This window comes from Balearica regulorum, chromosome 7, assembly GCF_011004875.1.
Source record: "Balearica regulorum gibbericeps isolate bBalReg1 chromosome 7, bBalReg1.pri, whole genome shotgun sequence".
Lineage (NCBI taxonomy): Eukaryota > Metazoa > Chordata > Aves > Gruiformes > Gruidae > Balearica > Balearica regulorum.
Genome location: NC_046190.1, coordinates 16,462,811 through 16,487,135, shown reverse-complemented (window position 1 = coordinate 16,487,135; position 24,325 = coordinate 16,462,811). Strand labels below are relative to the sequence as shown.

Below are 24,325 nucleotides of genomic sequence, written 5' to 3'. Positions count from 1 at the left end.
CCCGAACTTTGGAGATTAACATCCCGTGCCAACCCATTCATCCAGCAAAACTCCTTTGCTGTTTTGTTCCACATTTGCACGAGGCTCCAGTCCTTCCAAGGTGCTCTTCTGACCATGAAAATTTAGATTCATATTTAACTTTTACTTTCCGTTACCTTTGCAGCCTCTAAAAAAGTATTTCTTCTTACACTTGGGCGCTTTGCTGAGGCTCGTGCCCTGCAACAGGCTTTGGTCCCATGTTCTTCCCATTGGTTGTCCTGAAAAATACCACAGGGTAATTTGTTTCCTGCTATTTGAAATGGAAATTGAAGCAGTGTGAGGAACAGAGCATGATATTCATGCCAAATATCATGAGCTGAATTCTCCTCATGGTTTGTGGGAATCCTAGTTATTAAAGCTGACCTCTGAGAAGTCAGTATATTTTTCCGAAAAGCCTAGACAGTGGATGCACTCCTCAGCAGGAGACAGAAACTAACCCAGCTGTTCCCTATCCTGTGCTCTGCAATGAGGAAGGAAGATACCAGTGCTGACAGCCGGAGGTAAGGGGGCAAATCTGGAAGTGTTTAACTAGAGCGATCTTTTTATGCATGCAGGCTTAACCTTGGCTTACTGAAAGGCAGCGGGGCTGCTGCCCTGCCTGGATAGCAAGGGGCCTTTCGCTTCATCTGCTAGAACTAGTTGCAATGGGAAGGTCCCTACAGTTTTCCCTGCTGCAAGTGAGTACTATGCATGTTAAGGGTATAAAAACTCACTAGGTATCTTGCAGGTCTGAGATATGCCAATCTAAAAGAACAAACACCTGTGCTGGAAATCACACTTGCAAGGGGTGGCAAAATCCAGGTGTAGGCAATATCCCATGTGCAGATGAGCACAGCAGCAATGGGGCTGCTGGGGAACTTGCACCGTCTGTCCCTTCGCATATGGGGCTTCATACAGGGGCTTTGCCAGTGGCTCTGCTGATGCTGCACCAGCCTGGAACAGTGTTGGTGCTTCTGCAGTTGGTCTCCAATGGTTTTCAGTCCTGAGTGGGAAGTGAAACTTCAGGAGAAAATCTGGTTGCTTTGCTGTGCAGAAATACTCGGGAAGCTCAGGTTCCCGATGGCTGCAGCAGCGCTGGCGGCCGCTTTATTTGCTCATATGTGGCACTTTGGGCAGTCGAGTTGTTTTTTTGGAAGCTGGGGAAGTGAGCCCCTGAAAGCGGTAGTGTTGCTCAATGCAATCACAGGAATCTGTGATTCAAAGAAAAATATCCTTGAGACGTGGCGAGGGGCTTGGTGGCCTCTTCGAGGAAAGAGCGGTTGTCAGTGGAGAGGAAAGGGCATATGGGGAAACTGGTGGCTTACTGGGAGGGCATATTTTGGCACCGCTGTAAGCACCCAGGCACAGAGCTGCGGTGTGGCGAGGGGTTTGGACGTGTTTTCTCTGTGGTCATTTTCCCTGCTAGAACCTCCTGTTGGGAGTAGCAGTATTTACAGTGCTCAGGATTTTGTATTTTCCAGGAAGTTTCTGATCTTGCTGTGACCCTATGTGGGCTTTGAAGCGGGGGAACGGTTGTTCTGGAGGCTGCTTCCTTTCTCACACATCACCAATCTTCCTATTAAAGCAGTGGCCCTGCTGTCTTTAACAGCAACAATAATAATTAAATAGCTGTACACAATAGCTGCCTGGGGCTGAACGGGGAACAAGCGATCAGAGCAGGTAAAGGTTAGTGCCTGTTGTCAGCCAGGATGCCGGAGGCAGAGAAAGGCATTGACTGTCCATGTAGAGATGAGGAAAGCTGATATGATGGTGAATTTTAGTGAATGACATGGTAATTCCTCAAAACCAAGGGTGACCATTTCGTAATCTGCAATGCATTACTTCCAGCACAGGAGAAATATATATTGGTCCCAATCTTGATAAAGAAACATTGCTATGAGAGTTATGGATTATTATACGAGTAATGTAAAGTCAACAAATAACGCCTAGTAGCTCTTAAAATAAGTTATTTCCCATATTTAAAAATACTTGAACTGAATCAGCAGAGTATTTAAAATAGCTGAATAGGAATGTGAACCAGAAGCAGTCTGTTCACTTCTTATTCTATTCCCCCAAAGCCTTAATCCAACAGTTGACAGTTATGATAATTGGAAAATAACAGCTCTGAAAGATGCATGTTTAGGGGGGAAAAAAAGGAAGCTACAATTAATACAAATTTAAAGTTGGAAAGTGTAGAAGATGGTCAAAAGCATAAGGAAATGAGTATGGCCAGAGATTTAAGAGGAGCAAAGAAGAATGTAAGGATATTGAGCACAAAAGGAAGCTTAGCAGCACCGTTAGCCCATTGCAAGTCAGCATATTAGAACTATCAATAATAACAAAACTGAAAGATGTCAGTGCTTGATGCTTCTTTTTTTTTTCCTGAAAGAAAAACAAATGTCTTCACTGATGTGATAGCCAAGTATATTCAAGCAGTAGCTTAGGTGATGAGCTTCGGGGGGCAGGAAACCATCTTGAACTCACTGGATATTTTCTGATGAAACTTCAAGCTTTGTGGGTAATGGCAATAAATCTTTCCAGTTAAAATTTGGTTTTGCTGGGCTGATAGCAAATGAATACCAGAAGTTGCCTGGTAGGAGACTGATGTAACTGATAACAGTTGTTTCTTCTGATTTGAAAACCTCTTTGATGTGCGAGTCCTAAAGAAATGAGCACAAATAGGGTACAGATTTATAAGCCCAGTAAACATCAAATAAATGTGAAAATTAACTGTCTAAAGGTCACTGCGCCAGTGGTATCCTGCCACTTGTTGGTTGTATTTGAGAATATTGAGTTTCTTGGTCTGACTGCTGGGATGTAATCCAAAAGAATACCTTCCCGTAGAGAGACTATTTAATGAACAGGCATCAGGAAAGCTTTGGTGGGGATGGTGTGTAGTAACAGGGAGAGGGGCTATGGCGCGGGGATGGGTGCAGTGCAAGTGCCTTGCAGAGCAGCCGGGGAGGCTGAGCAGAGCACCCCGCGTTGCCAGGTGCTGTGGGAAGGTCTCCTGAGGGGGAATCTGCTTTGTGCGCAGGGTGAATGGGGGATTTGTTGGTGGGGCAGCCCAAGTCGTAGGGGATCCTGCCCAGAACCCCCTGGACATCACCCCTCCAGCAGTAAACCCGTGCCGCAGGGCCAATGTAAGCAGGGCCGTGGGACTGCCCCGAGCACAAAGCCCCTCTGTGCCGCTTCCGACTGTGCGGGTGGCTGTGGAGAGGGAGAGAAGGGGCCTGTGTGCTGCCCGCTCCTTTGTGTCTGGCTGTCTCTGCTGCTGCTCAGCTTTTACAGGCCCTAGCACCCACCAGCTCTCCAGGATTGCTGTGTGCTTTTTTTTTTCCCCAGGAAAACAGGGCTCCTCTAATGTGTCCTGTGCACTTTCCCAGGGTCATATCCCAGTTACAGCTCTAAAGGGAACAAAAGGATGAGGTGCTCCCACCCCAAGTGAGGTTTTACATATGGATAGCATATAGCACGGTGGTTGCCATGGCTGAATTAGGTCTAGATACAGCCTGAAGCTTTGTTGAGGAAAGGAGAGAACAGATTTATTCAAATGCAGCTGTATCCCATGAGGAGAGCATATGCATTGCATTGGCCTTTGCCAACGGCATGGCTTATGCTCTGCTTATGCACCCTCTTTTTGCTAACTCCCTGGCTTCTGAACTGAGGAAACAGAGCTGGGAGAAAGTCCAGAAGCCAACCCTGTTCTGAGGCAGGATCAGTTACAACAGCGCTGGCAAATAGAGACTCCATTTGTCTGAAGACAGTTAACGTGTCTCCCTTGCTCTTCTCCTTTTAAACTAAACAATACAATTCCTTCAATCTTTCCTCATAGGTCAAGTTTTTAGACTTCTGATCCTCCTTCTTGTTCTCTTCTGGAGTTTCTCCAAGTGGTCTGCATCTTTCTTGAAAGGCAGTGTCCAAAATTGGGCATAGAACTTCATAGGAGGCTTTACCAGTGTTAGATGGAGGGAAGGATTACTGCAAACCGCTATAGCTGCAAGAATGTTTTCTCTGGAAGTGCTACTTAACCAATTGCTCACCATGCTGTCTTTGGGCAGTGGCTATTTTCTAAATATCATATTTGTTCTTGTCCTTACTAAAGTGAGTTGGATGTTTTCCCTAGGCTCTCCCCTATTTATCAAATTCATTTTGAATTCCAGTCCTATGTGTCAGTGTGCTTTTGCTCCCAACTTGGTATTATCACAGATATAATAGGCACACTCTTTAGTCCATCTTCCAGCTCACTAACATACACGTGTGTGCACATGGCACAACTGGTTCAAGCGCTCTGCCTGGCTGCGTAGCCTACATCCATATGAGTTTCCTAGGGTTTGAGACTTGTAGGGCTGTGTGATTGCAAAGTATCAAATGTCTCTGAAAGACAGCATCCAAAAAAAACATATTACATTGTTTGGATTATCAGTTTCACTGACATTTCAGTGTTTGTACTTCAGCACTTATAAGTATTTTATCTGGAAAAATATAATCCAGTAAATGTGTATTTATAACTGTATATAACACCACAAGGAGGGCCAGAGATCAATCAGTATTTAGACCGTGATCTTTGCCATATGAATAATTAAAACTTGGAGCAGAGCCTCCCACACTGTTCCACATAACAGCTGTAAAAAGTGATGTAAAATCCTGATCTGGAGCTTGAATTCTGATTTCAACATGTTCAGTATCTTGCCCTGATATTTTGAAATAAACCCTCTTAAAGCAATTCACTTACTGTATATGCATTTGTGTGTATATTCTAAGACAAATCTGAGCCTATCGCCAGCCTAAGAAAAGACTTTTCCAATATGTTGGCCTGAAACAGGTGGTTTACATTACTTTGCAGCAAAATCTTCTAGATAACTTTGACAAGAGCATGTTCGAATGAAAAAGGCAGATGAAGAATGAGTAAGAAGTCAGATGGGGACAGAAAAAATTTCAGAAAAGGGCTGATAAATGAAGCAGTGTGGCTCTTCTGAGTGTTTATGAACAGATGCTTGGTTGTGGTGAGTCTGAAGACAGGAGTGCCTTTCAGTTAAGTGTGCCTCAAAACCTGATGTAAGTTCAGCAACCTCACCAAGCGTGCAATTCAGCCTGATAACATCATGACTACTGAAATGACATTTTCCCTGAGCAGGAGGATAATGTGCGTGTCCCCTTGTCCACCCTGAAGAGCAGCAGCACCGACTGCTCCCATCCCCTTTCCCTGCCATCGCTGCTGGCAGAACTTCATAGACATGAATTCCCGCAGTTAGTAAATGTGCACAGGCACCATTGCCAGAGACACTGTCTACTGAGCTCTCTGCTGACCTAGATGATGTTTGTCTGCAAGCACCTGCCCTGAGGGATGCTCCTTCTGCCTAAGCTGCCCACCCTGTGCTGCTGAGCTAGTCACAGGTGCTGAATGCATTCAGGCTGCTGAGGGATTCAGGCACCCTTCAGCCATGGGCTCCTGTGCTATGTGAGCAGGCAGGCAAGTTGTTGCTCCTTGCTTTAAAAATGCAGTGACATCCGACTCATTTCAGTCTGTATTTCTCCTATTTCTCAGTCTTCAGGTATACCTGTGTCCCTTTGGGTCATAATTCAGTGGCTTCTCAGCACTGCGCTGTGTCTCTGATATGTTTAGGTTCAGGATCTCTGTAGACTGTGTTTCCATTTGCTGGGCTATGCGATTGCACAAGCACCCAGCAGCTCTCCCCTGAAGCCTGGATGTGTGTTTAGGAAACCAGTTATTGGAGAGACTCCCCACAGACCGCAGCAACAGCGTGGGTGATCAGCAGCAGAGGTAGCTGCCAGCTGATGGGCAGGATTTGTAAGACACCGTCTTATTCTCTGTCATCGCTCTGAGCCTCGTGGGCAGCAGGCAGTGTATCTTGGAACTCCCTTTGCTTACAGCGTGAGGCACAGCTAACTTAATTAAATGTGATCAAATGCAGAGTTGCTGGGGTTGCATAGGAGAGGTGCTGGTTGCCTGATTTCTTTTAACATTTGTTGCTAAGTCTTGTTTGGTGAGAAGGGAGCTGGGAGGTGGGCAGCCTTGGCTGTGAGTGACATCTCCTGGCGTGCAGAGCTGCCAGTAACTTAGCGTGATTTCAGCTGGAGGAGCAGCTTCCTATTTGCCTTGAGGCTCTGGAAGACACTGGGGATGATCCTGTTTCCTTGCATTCACACAGAGCTGCCTCCCACGCTAGTGCGGTCCTTCCTGGGTTATTCACTGAGAACAACAGGGTTTCTGCAGCAAAACTGCTGTTAGCTGGAGTGGCTGCCAACGTCACTCTCAGTTGATAGCTAGCTCAGTGGCAGAAAAGATATTAGATCTGTTTATGTTCTGGAACCTGCACCAATTGCTGGATGGAGTCAGTGGTAGCCCCTACAAAAAAAAAAAAAACAAAGAGACCAAAATTAGAAACAGACAGTGATGCCTGAGCAGCTGGGCTGTGCTCCAACATCTGGAGAGTGCTTAATGCCCCTGCAGGCAGGCAAGGCTCCAGTACCAGCCAGCTCTGAGCTATGCCTACTTATGGCCTTACATGATGTTTTTATCACCACTCACAGTGGGCAGAAATCTGTGTCTGGGTTCTGGCTAGGCACAGAGATCATGCCTGCTTCATCTTTAGCTGAGGAAAACTGCTAGTAGAAGAAAAGTCCTGGTGCCTGGCAATCAGAGGTGCTAGAGGGTCAAGTACTGCCCCACTTGGGGGAGACCGAGTGTTTGCCTGGCATTCAGCAACATGAATGTGGAGTGCAAAGGAGCAGGAGGAGTCTAGGGAATAAGTTAATTCTTTAGCCGCTGCAGGACCTGCAATTATGTCTAGAGCTGATGGAGGTAACCAAGTGTACAGAAAAAGGATCTTTATCTGGATTTGTAATGTTGTGGGTTTGTTTTTTTAAATAATCAAGTATTCAAGCCTATACTCTTTGAGTACTGTTTGGAAGGTGTTTGCTTTGGTAGGCTACCTTCTGGATTATGCTTATCATTTTGTACTTTTTCTTGTATGAAATGTTTCCACAAAATGCTGCTTGGTAGCATTAAAGTTCACACAGACGGATGCTCTGGTGTGGGATACAGCAATGAAATCACATATTTAGAACCCCTAGAGTCCTGAAAAGCGCTCATGATACTGAGCTGAAATTTAGTAGGCAAAAATCATGTTCAGGGTTAAGGAAACAAAATGCCTTGGAAAAAAATGACTAATCTCAGGTTGCAGGTAGGATGCAGACAATTATCATTATGCCTCTGCCTACAGACAAGGTATTTCTACAGCTGTTTATTGGAGTGGTCCATTACAGTGAGAAAATTCTTGCTTTGCTGCTAATGCTGCTACTTTCAGTGTGGCTGCTGAAAAGATACAGCAGACGGACAATACCCATCACAACAGGAAGTTTGAAACTCTTAGAAATGATGCAAAGTCACCCACCCTTCGTTCCTATGACAGTAAATACCCAACAAAGCTGTTAGTGGCTGCCTCTAGGCGAGATCTCAGAGTAAGGGTGGCAATAATTACATGGATGTGCTGTGCAACTGTCAGCAGCAGTTTCAGTTTTCAAGCGTGCTAGCTTCATATCTATACTGTGCAGCTAATTTTACATTACAGCATCTGTTTGTATTCATTTTTCTAGTGTTAAAATAATTTTTGTTCAATGGACATGCTCAGTGTTGTCCTAACCTGAGCCAACTTCTCTCCAATAAGAAGAAAAGTCTCCCAGCTGTCATGTTCTGTTGGTTCTAATCACTTCAAGCCATGAATTCTGGGGCCTTTTTGAATAAAGCTGTATGAAATGCATTCTTACCTCCTGCTGTCTGGTATGTGCACTAGGCTATTTTTTTAAGCTGCATTCTTGGCGATATTGGCAAGCATGGTGTGCATCTAACAGACACTCCTAAAATGCAAGCATAACAAGCTTCCAAATTTCACAGTTAGCCTCAGCAGATTTACACATGAGTGGGAAGAGAGGGAGCACAGAGTTGCAGGTCAGCATTAGGTTTCCAATGAACCTGCCTGCAGGGAGATCTTCAAAACAAATTCTCTTGGCACTTTTAGGTTCCCTTTTCTCTAGACAGGTGGGAAGACATCCTTTGTCTACAGTTAGAGATTTCCGGAGGTGCTTTGATTCTTTTCACTTGGGCCAACTTCTGAAAACAACTCTGGGATTTTGGGTCATTTGTAAGGTTGGGTAACATTTTGTATAGTTCTGGCATCTGGGACTACCTTTCATGTGAAACCAGAGTGGTTGGAAGATGACCCTGTTCAGAACTTGAATGCTTTTCATATTTGCATGCGTGATGTGGGGTGCCAGGATGGATTTGGAGCATTGACCCAGTATCACCTGAGGGCTGGAGAATGGCCTCTGGAACTCAAGTTCTGGCATGCAGATGCAGAGCAGGTTCAGTCACCTTACTTTCTTGGAGCATGAAGATAGTTGATCTGGTTGCCTGCACAGAGGTATTGTCACCCTGGATGACCGATAAAGTACTTCTAAACATCTAGAGTATTTGTGTATAAGGAGAAGAGAAATTAGGACCCATGTGAGCAGTCCAACAATCAGTGGATTTGAGTATGGAGCATCAGTATAGGTAGGAATAGATTTCATGTCGCAGTGGGAGCAGGTATGAGCCCTAGAGTGCCAAAGCTAGTTGTTAGTTGTAACTGTTGACTTTACAGCTAGGTTATAATCTGGAAAATACTTTTGCTGATTTTCTTTCAAGAGCTTTGTGTTGGAAGATGGTATTTTATTGAACAATACCAAAATTGGCTGAGCCTAAGTTGTGAAGTGAAATTTCTACTATATGAAGGAGAATCCAAAGCACGAAAATATCAACAGCATCATGCTAGCCAGTAACACACACCGGTATACGTATATCAGTTCTGAAAGCTCAAATACCATATTGGTTGTGAATTACTTCCGTCAACCATAAATGGCTTTTTTTACAGAATCCTACTGCTAACCATGTATTTCAAGCCACAAAAATGTTTGTTAGGTAGGTCATACCAAATATATCAGTAACAGTTAAGGTATCAAACTGGCACAAGTTTTGCAAAGCGTGTCATTTTTAACCATGTTATGCTAATTCTGTAAATACAGACTATTCATAATTTTCTGGTCTTGTGAGAAGTGGCATCAAAAATCTCCATAGAGTTCCTAAATACCCTGTGGCGTGCAGATCATATTTTCTGTATACCATTGCCAAGGTGCAGGACAGCATTGTGTGAACTGACTGTCACATACTGAACTGTTAGTGTTAGACTTCCTATATGCATTACCAGTGATGAGGATGATGTAAACTGTTATAAACGTTGTAAAAACCTGAAGCACAAAGTATACTAGGACAAAATGTCGCAGGGGTTAAAGCTTTGAGTTGCATAGGGTTATGCTGTTTATATACTAGCAGTCTGCTCTTTGAGTGTCTCCGTGATTATTAAGCCAAATGCAGAGCTATAGTAGAAGACAGTGTTTGCCTCATACAGATGTTGTTGCACAGCTGCTCAGTTACCTGCAGGTATCTTAAGGACAGACGAACCATAAGCTGCATCTTGAAGTCCTCCTTCATCACCACTTGGCACAGGGCAGCCCATGGAGATGTGGCACAGTCCACAAGAGCAAATCTGCAGGACACCAGGGCTGAGCTCTGCCTCAGAAATCCCCCATGAGGACGTGGAGCAGGAGATGGGAGCAGGGATGGGCAAAGGCAGATGCTACAGGGAGGAAAGGGACTGCAGGAATGTGCCTGAAGACCTTTGGGTGAGGTAAGATGGGCTACCAGGATAACAACATCCTTTATCTGCTCTAGTCACAGGTACCAAACCAAAGATGTCCTGGACAAGGAAGATTCTACTCATCCTGGGATTCCTCTCTGCTTTGGCTGTAATTGCTTTAATTGCTGTAGCAGTGACCCAAAACAAGCCACTTCCGAAGAATATTAAGGTATTATAGGCTGGGGTTCTTATAGGAAAGCAAGCCAAGCTGGGGGGGTGGGTTAGACACACATGGTGCTCCAGGACACATTGCTGCCCTTGTCTTTAGCCAGACAAGGGCCTTCACACACCTCAAGTACCATCTTTTAAATCTTTGTGGTGAAACCAGATATGGCTTCACAGGGGATCATCTCTTAAGTAGTCCCAGTTTTGCCGCTTCTCTCTCCTCTTGTATCCCTTTGATGGAAACTGCATCAAATCGCTACTGAGGAGGGCAATCATACAGCATGTTCCCACAACTGCCAGTTTCTGGTCCCCCCACGTGTGGACACCAGCGCACGCTGTGTCTGTTTCGGCGCCTCAGGTGCAATGACAACTCTGTTTTGCCCACAGTATGGGATTGTGCTGGATGCGGGGTCATCCCACACCAACCTGTATGTGTATGAGTGGCCAGCAGAGAAGGAGAATGACACCGGGGTGGTGCAGCAGGTGGAGGTGTGTAAAGTCAAAGGTAAGAGGAGAAAAGGGAGCTGTGGAAGGGGCACAAGGGAAGAAGAGAGAATGCAACCAAAGGGTGGGGGAGGAGAAACCCGGAGGAAGAGGCCAATAGTGAAAACAGTGTTATATCTGTGAGCTAATGTATATCCCACCACTTCCCACTGGGAGCTGTATGTGCCTGACCTTCCTGGGAGGAAAGGTGGATCCACTTTTCCCTTTATTTTTAGGATGCTTGGAAGTGAGTGCTTTTTGGAAAGAACTACACCGAAGAACGTACTTAGATAAATAAAAACGTCTTCATGTAGCCTTGCTGAAGTGCTGATGAACGTCAGGCAGCAAGAGGGGAGGGCATGGTTTGCTCTTTTTCAAGGCCCCTGTGCCAGCTAGGCACTGCGCTTGCAGGCCAAGGTTACTCAAGTTATGCATGTCCTGGTATATTTTTTATTCTGTTTAATTGCTGTGTAGCTATTGTATGATTTAGGAAGGCATAAATAAATTCTAAGGATGCACATGACAAGGAACAGAGTAGACCATTGTGGATCGCTGTGCTCTGGGGAGGAGGAGGAGGTGTTTTCAGAGCCTGCCTGGGGTCTTGTCAGGACCATCTGCAGCGCAGGGGAGAGCCATGCTGTTATCAAGCTGCTGCAATAGCTGCTCGGTGCTGCAGCATGCCACGCCACGAGCAGCACACTGAACGTATGGCAACCTGGAGCAAACGCAGAGTGGGATTCGCTGCTGCCCATGCAGGCACTGGTCCTGGGGCAGTCCATTCACTGGGAGACACATGGTAGGGAGGGACAATGAATATTTCTTTGGGTTAGCATGGAAGGGGATGGCTGCAAAACAGTGCTGTAGCGTGCATGTACAATATACCAACAAGTGACATCATCTTCCCCCAGAGAACCCAGCATAGTAAAGGGTCAGGGATTTTCAGGTGCAGATCCACAGTATACCCAGGCAGAGCCAGAGATGAGTCTGCAGATGTCCAGGACCTACTAAGCAAACAATGTGCCTTACTGCAGCCCTCATCGTGAGTTCACAGCCTGCTTCCCAGAGAACGGGTAGCAGGTGTTGGGCGCTGTGGCCACCCCTGCATGCATCAGGCTTAGTGCTGTAGGATTTCTAAAAGTCAGAAATGGGGTGGTTGAATCTGATGTCTCTTCCTGTGATAGTGATACGGTTTAACACGACTGCTCACGACAGCACTCTGAGGTTATGCTTGGAGTTCGAGCAGTGAAGTGTCCTCATTTCTTGCAGGCCCTGGGATCTCAGGTTACTCCCATGCCACGGAGAAGGCAGGTCCCTCTCTGACACAGTGCCTACAACAAGCAGAAGAGGTGATTCCCTCAAAGCAGCACCAAGAGACACCCGTCTACCTCGGAGCAACTGCCGGCATGCGGCTTCTCAGGTACTGCAGGGCTTGTCCCCTTCTCCTGCAGCACTGTGCCTGGGACCACCATAGATGCTCAGTAGGGACCTCTTGAGAAAAGTCCTTGGAAATGCTGCCAGCTCAGACTTTGCCCAGATACCCTCTTTTGCCACTGGCCTCTAAACCCCAAGTCTCCCTGGGCTGTTCCCCTGCTTGCCCAGCAGGTCTGTTTCCACTCACTCCTACCTTCCATCATCTCCAGCACCCACACATAGTGCAGAGACACCAGGAGGGTAGCAGTGCCCAAGCTGATGCTCAGGGGATGCTCAGACATCCCCCACAGTCTGGTATTAGGCCTGACGAGGATATTTTGAGCCCAATCATGTTGTGACTCTCCACATACTTTGACTCAGCCTGAGATCATCAAAGCTGAAATAACTTTATAATCGTATCCTCGTTTAGTTCCAATTTGTGGTTTTCATGGGGATGCTCCAGACCTCTTGCCTGGCTGGGATAGGGAGCTGATCTTATGTATGTATTGCCTGGGAAACCTCCCTGGGGATACCAGAGGGCATGGATTTCTTCTATAATGGTGATGGCAAAGAGTGAGAGGGATCTCCATGGTGCAATCTCTACCAGAGCACGTGGTCCAGGAGAGCAAGAGAGCTCTGGTCTCTGCTCCAGGTACCACTCTCAGCTGCAGGGTTTGTGAGTGTCAGAGCTGGAGGCAGCTGTGCTGTCAAGGTGTGACAGAGAGGGATGTGGCCAGTTGGAGCTGGATGTACCCATATCAATGACTGTTCTGTTACAATTAACACTTGGTGGGGAGCTGCAGCCTGGCTACTCAGAATAAAGCCTGTAGGCTGCAGAGAACTGTCAGCCAGAGTCACTCCATCCTTTCTTCCATTCATCCAGCTTGGAGAATAAAAGTGCAGCTGACAAAGTCTTGTCCTCAGTAGAGAAGACACTACGCTCAGCTCCCTTCAACTTCCAGGGTGCCAGAATCATCAGTGGTCAGGAAGAAGGAGCCTATGGATGGATCACCATTAACTACCTGCTGGGCAATTTCAAGCAGGTACTGTATCAAGTCCATATTTGAATCACCAGCTTGCAGCACTCTGTAAATCATGCCTTGCAGGAGGGTGTCACAGGCAGTATCTTCCCTTGTAAGCCATTTACCAGAGATCAGGAAGCTGTACATCTTGCCTCAGCAATTACTGTGAGTATGTCCTAATACCAATAAGTATCAGGATGTACCACTGTAGTCAGGCTTAAAGCATTGAAATAAAACGCTGGCATCTTTGATTAACTTTGCTTGAGTACAGCATCCTCCTCACTTCCTGATCTAAAATATTTCTGTGCCTGTAAAACTTGACAATGATTCTTTATTATTGAGCTTACAAATCATTTGGGACTTGAAACAGTAAGTTGACTGGTTTTTTGCATAACAATTTTATTGGATTTCATATTCTTAGTCCTCCTGCAAATACTCAGATATAATCCATCTTCTCCTTTTCCAAGCCTGCATCTTGTGTCTTGTTCCAGCTCTCATCTCATGCCCCTCTCCAGGTCTTCCTGCCTTTCCTGTGTTCTGTGCCTCTGCTTCTGTCCTCATAAGTCTTTCTCTTCTTTTTTGCTCCCAAATAGATCTTCTCCATACCTGATGTATCTGGTTTACTTTGGGTTTTTTTGTTTGTTTGTTAAAGTCTGGCTGGACAAAACTTCTACATTCCCTGAAATCCATAAGTGAGACATCAGGAGCACTAGACCTCGGAGGAGCATCAACACAGATTACCTTTGTACCAAATGAACTCTCTTCTGGGTCCCCAGACAACCTGCTCTACTTCCGTCTCTATGGCAAGACTTACCAAGTATACACACACAGCTTTCTCTGCTATGGGAAGGACCAGGCTCTGCAACAGAAACTGGCCAGCGACCTACAGGCAAGTACATCGGTCTGTAATTTCAGGTGGAGATCCTGGACCCTCCCAGTTTTGACATACTGGTGCTGTAAAAGTTGCAGTCCCAGCTAAATGTCTCATCCCTTAGTCTGGGTTTGGCAAATGGCATTATCCTCCATAAAGACTGGGCAGATGCCCAAAGAGATGAGAGTCAACATTTTCAAAAGTACTACCAATTTGAGGTGCCTTGATTCTTGGGCATGGGATAGCAGGAGTACTGTGCTTGACTGAAGTACTTGGGGGAGGTGATGTTTCACCATCTCTGAGAATCCCAAATCAACAGCAGCTTCACAAAATGTGGATGAAAGTAACTTGCCCAGGGTCCTCCAGGGAGGCTGTGGCAGTACCCACATATCCCGAATCACAGCCAATTCCTTAAACCATCCTCTTCACTTTGACCTGATGTGTGTATCTTGGTGTGATGTACTGTGACAAGTGCCTTGTGGCCACCCTTCCTTGTGACCCTTTCCCAGAGCGCTACTTGAGTGAAGTGTAACAGCTTGGGTTGATTTTACTTTCAGACTGTGGACAACAGCAGCCTCCTTGATCCATGCTTTCACAAGGGGTATCAGAGGACTATAAATATAAGTGACCTCTTCAAAACTCCTTGTACATCAGCCAAGAAAAAGGAATTCCCTTTCAGCCAGCTGTACTTACAGGGAGGGGGTGATTATCAAATGTGCCGAAGAAACATCCAGAAACTCTTTAACAAAACCAGTTGTCCTTACTCCAGTTGCTCCTTCAATGGCATATACCTACCTCCGTTACAAGGGGATTTTGGGGTAAGTCTTCACATTCTTCAACTCTCTATAACCCAGAATATCAGAAGGGCAGAAACTCAGAGTAATGCTAGAGTGTGTTCTCCGTGGCTGGGGCAGGATTCATTTACAAGATGGCTTTTTGGACACATAACTACAAAAGTGGTGCTGCACTTCTGTGTAAGAGCTACCCCAGTAAATGCTAGTCTACTGCGCTGTTCCCGTTCTAACCCATCTCCTTGAGGTGCTCCATTTACTGATTCATTTTTCAAGCAGTCCTTCCTGATGGCAAGCACCAGAGGCAGGAGCACCTGCTGCAGGCCATGCATGATACACTGCTCCAGCAAACCTTGTCTCCTGAAGTCAATGGTGGTACAAGATCTGAAATTCATCCAGAAAAGTGTGAGCACTACTGTCAGCTCACCTGACAGCTTCCCAGATGTGATAAGGAGACAGTGCACACTCTGAACACACATCATGTGTGACACCACACTAAACATCAGTCCTAGAGCTGGAAGACTTCAGTGGCTGTGAGGCTTTCTGGGAAAACTGTTAATACTCCCTTGCCCTGTTCATAAACTACCCCCTACCTATCAGCTATTGGCTGTGGTCAGAAAGGGGTTTTCTGCACTTTGGATTGTACGCTGGGGCTCTGTACGCTCCTTTCAGACCATCACCTCTGCTGTTTGTGTCAATATTGGCTGCACACTCATCTCATTCTATTGCCAAAATGAGATCACGGTTGTGATGGCAAGCAGTGTTCACCATGTGCCACTCTGGCACCAGGGCATAGAGGCGAGGGATTTACTGAAGTTCTTCAGGATACTGTGGTCAATGAAGTTCCTACCTCCATCTTCCTTTTGGGGTCCTTAGCTCTCATCAGCTCTTGGTGGCAGAGTGACATCACTCTTGAAAATATACCTGCTTTTGTGCGTGTGATGTTGCTTCTTATATTTCTCTATCTGTAAATAAAGCCATTTTCTTTTGTAGGATTTCCACTGTCCTGCTCATGCTGAGGGCCAGTCAGGTTAACATATTCTTTCTCTTTCAGGCTTTTTCTGCTTTCTACTTTGTGATGAACTTTCTGAACCTGACCAGTGAACAAAGACCCGCTGCCCTGGACAAAGTGGCCAGCGCCATTCAGAGCTTCTGTGCCCGGCCTTGGCATGAGGTGAGCAGTGCTTGTGGCAGTGGGCTGGGGCCGCCAGGTGGCAAGAGCTGCTGATATTTTTCTGTAGGATAAATCGTTGAGGGTAACTTCCAAGGCAAGAGGGGCAAGATCCCCCCAGCACCTGCAGTGGATGCTCAGGCGCAAGCTGGGGCAGCAGAAATCTGTGTTTAAGACTGGTGACTTCTTCCCTCCCTAGGTGAAGACAGCATATCACCAAATAAAAGAAAAGTACCTGAGCGAATATTGCTTTTCTGGAGCCTATATTGTCTCTCTCCTGGAAACTGGCTACGAATTCACTGAAGAGAACTGGCAAACGATCCACTTCCTTGGAAAGGTGTGTTTCGTGGTGGGGAGGGCTCTACCCCAGCAGGTAGCTGTAACCTCTGCTGCACAGCCTGGCCCTTTTTCCCCGGGGTGCCACTGCCCCAGCAATGCTGCAAGCAGCCCCTGCACCTCCCAGCACTGATTCTGCTCCTCTCCCGTTTCAGATCGGCAGCAGCGATGCGGGCTGGACCCTGGGCTACATGCTGAACCTGACCAACATGATCCCCGCAGAGGAGCCCGCTCTGCCCCCTCTTTCCCACGGCAGCTACGTGGGGCTGATGGTGCTGTGCTCCCTCGTGCTGGCGTCCGTGATCCTGTTTGCCTGGCTTCTCTTCCACAAGCCCAAGTGCCTGCAGAAGGGGATTGTTTAGGAAAAACCTTGGGGGGAGAGGGGCCATGTCACCCTGTCTGTTCAGGGCTAGGAGACCCCGGCACAGCAGAGCCCCTCTCACCTCTCACTGAAGCTACTGACTGTGTAGAACAAGGGCATTTATTTCTTCTGACTCACACTTGCACTGACAGACGTTGGGACATCAGGCTTGCCACCTCTCTCTGCCAAGGACAGACAAGCAGGTGTCCCCTCCTTGAATGGGTCGTACTTTCATTCAATGAAATTTTGCTGCTTGTTGGTCTTTGCCTTGTGCACAGCATTATAAAGAGAAAAGCGGCAGCAATCTTTGGGAGCCGGTGCTCCTGCAAGGGTAATCTCAGGGCCACACATCCCACTGAGCTCTTGGGAGCGATCACACACAGGGTGATCCTGCTACTCCTCTGCTGAAGCTGTTCCCGAGAGCCCTTCCCGCAGGGAAACTGCACCAGCACACCTTCGCTCGCCTCCCCACACCCTGAGCCCTCGCAGCCATACAGCTGGGTATGGCCACCTGCACCTGGCTGGTCCCCGAAGGCTGGCCAGGCTCCCAAATGCCACTCTGGAACAAGAAGGGATAAGGATGAAGAAACTGAGCGTGCTGGTGGTCATCACCCCTTAGCTGGGCAATGGTGGCTGTCTGCTCCTTTCACAAGTGGCAAGAAGCTTCTTTCCCACGTCTTCCTGATGATGTTGCTGGACCAAAGCTGGCTCGCTGTTATGCTGAGCCTTTCCCATGTCCCTAGGGTACATCAAGACACGAGTTCCCAGCCAAGCATTGCTGATTTTTGTAGGAACAGCTCATATTGGCCAAGGATCCTTGACCAGTAGCGAGTGCTTATGCCTACAGAGACTCTGGTGTGATTAGCGTGCCTACAGGTATACACCCACTAAAGCAATCCAGTGTCACTGTGCTGATCACACAGCAGCCTCTAATCTAGGGAAAATGTTGATTAGGTCATGTTCCTTTATAAATAGACAGCTGGCAGCAGTTAACGAGCATGAGAATGCACAGATTGAACCACTCTTTCCACCAGCAAAATCAGTGAAAATTTGCCTTTCCTTCCCTTGTGGCTTAGGCTTATTCCATGACCATAAGACCCAGGGCTTGTGAGTGCACATACTGAAGCCCATCTTCTAGCACACAACTAGGGTGATGCCACTGATCAGGTTTACGAATCGCTTTCTTCCATTTTCCATTCCCTGGTCCAAAAAAGGAGAGGTAAGTCAGAAACCAATTTTTATAAAACACTTGGAAACCACTGGTGCCTGTCTACCTCCCATGAAATCTCAGAAATCTCTTCTCCTAATGACCTGTAAGCACTGGAGGCCAAAAGAAAGCAGATGTTGTGGAGAGAAGGGCATGGCAAACACACACCTTCACCTGTTTTCCCAAGTAAAGCCGTAGAAGGTGTGGAGGGGATCAGGATGTGCAAGCCCAAAAAAGCCTTCTCCTTTAGGCAAGCACAGACATGGAGCTCGGGGCTTTCATTGTCTCCCAGCCTGTCCCTCTGCACAGTGCAGGCTGGACAATGTGCCCCAGTTATTTCTACTTCATGTCTGGAAGTAGGAGCATTGAAGGACCTAAAGGTAAGGGAAGAATCTACCCTGTCTTGTGGTAAGATCTTTGGGCAGTTCATTGTTCTTCCAAAAATCTGTGTCTTATTTTTTGCTCTGCATTAGCTGGCTTCAGTTTCTGTTGGATCTTGTTCTGCCCATTTCAGAAAAACTGAGTAACTCTATATCAAAATCCCTTTTTCCTTGTTGGTGCTTGCAAGTCATCATTGTATCATATTAAATAGTTTGATCTTCAATCTGCAAAGCACTCTGTGCTGACCTCACTTGTAGCTTTTGACTCCACTTGACTAACTTTGAAAATTTTTACATCTTTCTGAAACTTGGACACCAAAATTTTCAGCAGTGAGTGGTAGTAGATTCCCTAATAACATATATAAAAATAACACCCTTTGGTTTTGATCTATACTTTATGTTCCCCGTTTGTATATCTCAGGGCCAGGTCAGCTCACTTAAAGAGAAATTTTGGGGTTTTTTTGGCCAGTTGGAATATTGCAACTTGGCCTTTTTTTCCAGTCATTGTATTCCAGAATGGCCACTGTCTCACACTGTTCATCAGTGTCTCTTAACATGAGCCACTTTGCCTTCCATGTGGCTCCACTGAAACACATACCATTCAAAGAATATTCCCCCAAGCCAGTGATCCAGGTCAACCCACAAATGACTGTTTGTCCATTCACCAGTTTTTGTTTTATCTGCAAATACAATGAGATGTTGAAATTAATCTAGAGATGGAGTCTTCCTTCTGTTATTTTCAGCAAAGATAGGTAGATGAGAGATTAACAGTAGTTCTTGGTCACAGCTGGCAGGTATGCAGGAGGAGCATGTGATCAGAGCTGCATTGGGTCCCCAGTCAGCCCCACTTGCAGCACACCCTGTCCTGTGCCACCTTCCTTGCATACAGAGTCTTTGTAGCAAAGCAGGTGCCCTGGAGAAGCTCCCTATGTGAGCTGGTGCACCCTTCCTCCCCACGAACAGTGTGGAAACCTGCAGAATGATAATTCCTCTCCTGAGACCTCAGGAATCTGACAGCTGCCTAGTTGTTCCCGCGATGCAGGAACTGGCAGATCCATTGGGACATTTCAGAAATTGATGCAGAAACCACGTGTGGAAGTTGGTGTGGAGAGAAAGCCTGTGCCAGTCTGCTCTTCTGGTCCCTGCTAAGGGTTTATGCCAAAGGAAAAGGTCAAATACAGAACCTGGGAGAAGAGCTTTAGCAATGTTTTGTATCTTTATTGCAAGTCCCACAGTGTTAATATTGTTAGCTCTTGATTCTAGAGTCAGGTGATCAGCTGGTATCTTCGCTTACTCCCTCCTGCCTGCCTTCTCTTGTTTGGTTTGGGTTATGGGGTTTTTTTAAAAACATGTCAATGTAACTTGAGTGCAACCTAAAGGCCCCAAACTGAGATAAATACAAAATGTTACATTATTTTTAAACCTTATGACTTTTAGACTGTGTATATGAGCCAATCTCTCCAGAACTAGAATTTCTAAGGTGACACCAGATATGCCATTTAAAAATCACTTGAGCAGGCTGAGGGTACAAGAATTGGTTGACTGAAGGCATTCTATCAGGGTGAAACCCTTGCATATCACTGGCTGTATTTGAACCTTCCCAGAAAAGCGTATGATTTTTTTTTCCCCATTTTGCCTGCTATTGCAAGACTTTATCTATGGAGGCTACTCAAAATCTTTCGTCAAAGAGTTCAAGTTTAATGAACATTAATTTCTTTGCTTCTGTGCTGTATCTGACCCAGCTGTATTCAGCTCAATTTCATGTTCCAGAGTCACCCAACGCATACATGAAGACCATTAATGATAGTGGGTGGAATTTCCAAATATGTCAGTATAATATGGTATCACTTTTCTTGTTAATGCAGTTGATCTGCCTCACTGATAATTATCTGTGCCTTATTTCTGATTTGATAGCTTCTGGCTTTAATTTCCAGCTACTGGCTTCTGTACAGTTTTGCTCTTATGGGTTAAAGCATCTTTTAACACCACATGTACTTGTCTTGCAAATATTTATTCACTGATCAGCTCTGCTGGGCTGCCAAGACTCCAGACCTTGGTGTCTCCCATTTTGCCACAGGAAGCCCTGAGATGTGCTGCAGCAAGATGGGATGAGTGTCTCTGGTTTGGGTTCAAATGTTCAGTGGTCCATTTTTGGGAAGGTTCCTTGCAGGGGGATTTGATAGCTTTGTAGGGTGCGGGAGCAGTCTGGTCTCTCTGAGACTGATGACTTCTACGAGCTCTCTCGTGTTCACCCCGGTGTCAGGTCTGAGAATAAAACTATCAGCGAGGCTGAGATTTTCGGGGGTCAGAAAAGAAAGCCTGGGTGCCTGCAGCACACTCGCCTCTTGCAGAAAACCACCCGTCCCCACCACAGGCTCTAAGTGCCCTTCACTGTCTTCCCCGATACAGCCACCTCTCCTCTGTGCATGGGCTACAGCTGATTTCTCTGGCCCCACAGCAAACCACAGTGGAGCCTCCACTCGGAAGAAAGCTCTCGGAAGTGGGGCCATCACCTCTGTGGTGAGAGGCTGATTGCAGTGTTGGTGCTGGCCGGGGCTCCTCAGCTTCTCCAAGAGCAGCTCTCAGCTGGATGCGTGCCCCCTTCTCATCTGTCCCAGTTCTTCCCATGCTCTGTGCCAGGGGGGACTTGCAGGCTCTGCGGGGCTGATGGCTGTGTCATGGGGCTCAACAGCCTGTTCAGGAGGGGCTGGGGGACGCACACCGAGGACAACAGTCCCTGCCACCTGGGCCACACGCTTTCTTTTTGCAGCTCAGCCCTGAAGAAATGGATCTTTGTTTTGATGCACGCACAAATCTCTGTATCCTTATCTCAATAAAGACTTCTGAACTGATGCCAGAAAAGTTTTCACACTGTTTTCCAGAAGGTGAGAACTCGCCAATAGTGGAATGGAGCTTCTGGCACTAAACATGGAAAAGTCCTGAGATGGGATTTCCTCTCTTGCCAGTTCCCTGCTGTTCTCCTGGATTGCATCTGAAGTTCCCGGTGGATGGGCAGCATCCTTTCCTGGCAAGGAAAGGCACTGTGGTCCTTCCCAGGCTCTGGGCACCTCACACGGGTGGCCTCACTCCTGGGAAAGCTGCTAGTACCCAAAGCCCATCTTCCCTTGCTTTAGCTTCCCCCTGACCTGCCCCAAGCAGCTTGTTCTGCCCTACTGTGCACTGGACGGCTGCAGTCCTCTGGCCTCGTTTTCCCTCTCCCTCCCCCAGTCAGCACCGCTGGCATCGTGCTGGCACTTCAACTCCCCCAAAACAGGTGAAGGACGGGGGCCTGTGCCCCTCATTCGTGGGGCCGTGCGGCTGCGTGCCTCTGCGTGCAGCCACAGCTGTAGCTCCGCCAAGGCAAACATACTTGTCACGGCTCATCATTTTTCTTTCCGCGCACACTCTCTCTAGTTTGCTCGTTCTTATGGCTCTTAGCTTGAACTTTCCTCAATTTTTCCAGTCTTCCTCTGGTAACAATGCAGCCAGAATTAAAACAAATGCACCAGGTGGAGTCTTTCCACAGCCGGCTCTGGAGGGATCGGCTCCTTGCTGCCTGTGACCCTCAGCCGTGGAACGATGTGGGGGACGGGGCTCACATTCGCATTCTTCTCACTCTCACCACTGTGGCACAGCATGTTCCTGCTCGCCCTCTTTCTCCTACTGCCTCAAGGTCTCTCCATCTTTGAACAGATGGGGGGGGGGGGGTGTATGTGTGTGGATGATCCATCCCAGATGCATTAGCTGCATTTTCCAAATTAAGTCTTTGTGTATTTCCTGTACTGTTTCTAAGAGCTAATGTCCTATATTGTTTGTTTCAGCTTTCATGAGTGCTTTTTAACATGTCTGAACTTATTATTGGCTTAAAGTTTCATTAGCATGTTGTTTTCCTAGAATGTAATAAGGGCTGCGCCAGGTCAGATCAAACAGGCAGTGCGTTGGTTCTTGTCTCCAGCTGCACGATGAGCAAGAATTTAGATGGACAGTTAGGGAAAGGGCATGATCCTTCTCTTCTAGCCATCAGGGGTGTAGGAAATTTATGATCAAGTGATTGCTTCTGGATCTGAACAATTAATAGCTGTGGATGCCCCAGTTCTCTATGAATTTATCCTATCCTCTTTTGCACTCATTTAACTTTCAGCTCTGACAAGGTAATTTCATTGCGCCTTGGGTGCAAACCTATTTCCTTTTGTTTGATTTAAACCTGCAGCCTGATAAGAGGCTGCCTCCATCCCTGTGCTACAGATAACGCTGACTAATTCTCCAGACCTAGCAGTGCGTGAGATGCGTTCTCCGCCCACCCCAGATTTTGCTCATGGCTCCTTTTTAGGAGCTAACAATCTGGCATTTCAGTTTTTTCCTGTTGTTTCTCACATCAGTGTAGCTTGTCTCCATAGGAAAGTGAGTGCTTTTCTCATGCGTCCCTTGGCAGTACTGCAGCTCCAACTCTCCCACTGCTGTCGCAGGCCACTGGAAACAGCCTGGGAAGGGAAAGGGGAGGGGGGGAGACAGACCAAACATGGGGTTTGTGCTATTTTACTATAGCCCTGCCTAGCGCGCTCTGGCTGCCAAGTAACACTGGCTAACACTGGAAACCTGCCCACCTCCTTCACATCGCCTTGGTTGCTGAAAGCTGGGGAGAAAGCAGCTCCACGGAAACCCAGCAGCCCTGGGAGCGGGGATGTGAAGGAGGCGAGGGCATTTCCCACCGCTGCTTGAGCCACCAGCTCCGCAAAATACCACCAGATGTGGCTGCTGTAGAGATACAAGCTGCCCTGCTATACCCATGCTTGCCGTGCCCTGCCACTGCCTCAGCTACTTTTCCTCAGTTTCCTGCAAGTGCTGGGAGAAGCTGGTACCTCCAGCACAATTTCTTGTTACCTGATTAAAGATGGGTCAATGCCATTCCTGCTCCTGAATGTGTGTTGCTCTCAGACTGACAAGCGGGGATGTGGTGGGATGAAGCTTAACTGGGAGAAGGTATTAATGTGGTTACTGCTATCTTTATATAGCTATAACATTCTTTTTTTTTCTTGCTATGTCTTCAAAAGATATTTGTTCAAAACCAGGACTTCTACAACCATTTTTTTTTAAAGGGTCATAACTGAGATGAGGATGCTGTGCAGATGGGGCAGGAGACCAAGAAGGCACAGGGACGAGGAGAGAAAGGACCAGTATGGTGGGGCTGGAGCAGAAGAAAGTTGGAAGTGGGAAAGTCTGAGTAAGCCAAGCCAGGAGCAGTCAGGCAGCGTGCTTTGCCCATCAGCCTGCAGTGTTTGTGTTGGAGGCTACCAACAGGGGCTCCTTGGTTTTACCACTGCTCTTCCTGGGAAACTGAGGCAGAAAGGCAGCTGGCAACCCAGGTGGATGTGGAGGACAGGCAGGAAAGCAGTGGTGCTGGGCAGCACTGGTAGAGGATGCTTTGCTGGGGGAAGAGGCAGCTAGAGCACCCCTTGTCACAGGGGTTAGAGTAATGCAGTGTGGATGCATCTCAAGGCTGAAGGGAAGGCAGATGTTTAGCATGGCTCTGAGAATCCCAAGAAGCCCGTTGCTGATGGCAGGAGGAGCTCCTTTCCAGGGGGGCCAGGACAGAGCAGTATGGGACACTCGCATTAGCAAAGGGAGCCTTTCTCCTGGCATGTCCAGACGGAATGGTAAATCTTTCTGCTGTTTATACTCACGTTTGGGCTGTGTGTCAGAGATGCGCGAATAAAGATCTCTGTCAGAGCCACTAAGCTGCTGGAATTTTAGCCCCATGGGGTAAGGCTGCAAAAGAAGGCTGCTTCCCACAACTGCCCCCATCCGTGGACAGAGCACAGGCACCTTGAGGTGACTGCTGCCCGCTGGAGCAAGGGTGCATGTGGCAGAGGGGTGGAGAGAACCAGCTCCAGAAATGGCCTGTAGCTCTATTAACAGACAGCAGGGCACCTTCATCTGCCTTTAGGCTGCTGAGCTCTCTGCTGCTGCCCAGTTGCCCGGTGCCCGTCGGAGATCATTATCGTGCCCATTTCCAGTGCACAGCAGGAAGATACGAGACCTCTGAGCAGAGTTCTCCTTGCTGCTACCTGCTAAGCAGGCAAGTCCTCTATCGGACCCCACGCTGCCCCGTCCTCTACCTGCGACCTCCTAGCTGGGCTGCTTGGGTAGGCAGCTGTGGGGAGGGCGATGCGATCCCTATCTCAGTTTATCCCGGGAGCAGCGGGACTGCCGGGTGAGCAGGGGCCGGGCAGAGGGGCCGGCAGGCCCGCAGAGCTTGCGGCGACGTCTCCCTCTGCTTCCCCAGGAGATGGGGCAGGAGAGCAGGCGCGGCTCCGAGCTGGCGGCCGGGCCCCGGGGGAGAGCGGCGGGAGCTGCC

General features: G+C 47.5%; 1 protein-coding gene across 2 annotated transcripts in view; it reads left to right on the top strand.

The window, feature by feature from the left end:
• ENTPD1 (ectonucleoside triphosphate diphosphohydrolase 1) overlaps positions 1-20,822 on the top strand; it is a 33,032-nt gene extending 12,210 nt beyond the window's left edge. Inside the window, exons 2-10 of one of the 2 annotated variants that reach the window (XM_075758189.1) lie at positions 9,809-9,942; positions 10,326-10,443; positions 11,688-11,838; positions 12,715-12,874; positions 13,506-13,742; positions 14,282-14,542; positions 15,570-15,689; positions 15,886-16,023; positions 16,178-20,822. In XM_075758189.1, the coding sequence (XP_075614304.1) occupies positions 9,809-9,942; positions 10,326-10,443; positions 11,688-11,838; positions 12,715-12,874; positions 13,506-13,742; positions 14,282-14,542; positions 15,570-15,689; positions 15,886-16,023; positions 16,178-16,384 (1,526 nt within the window). In that variant the 3' untranslated portion in view covers positions 16,385-20,822. Of the gene's footprint in view, positions 1-9,808; positions 9,943-10,325; positions 10,444-11,687; positions 11,839-12,714; positions 12,875-13,505; positions 13,743-14,275; positions 14,543-15,569; positions 15,690-15,885; positions 16,024-16,177 lie in introns of both variants that reach the window. The other variant, XM_075758190.1, reaches the window with a different exon arrangement.
• Positions 20,823-24,325: the final 3,503 nt, after the last annotated feature.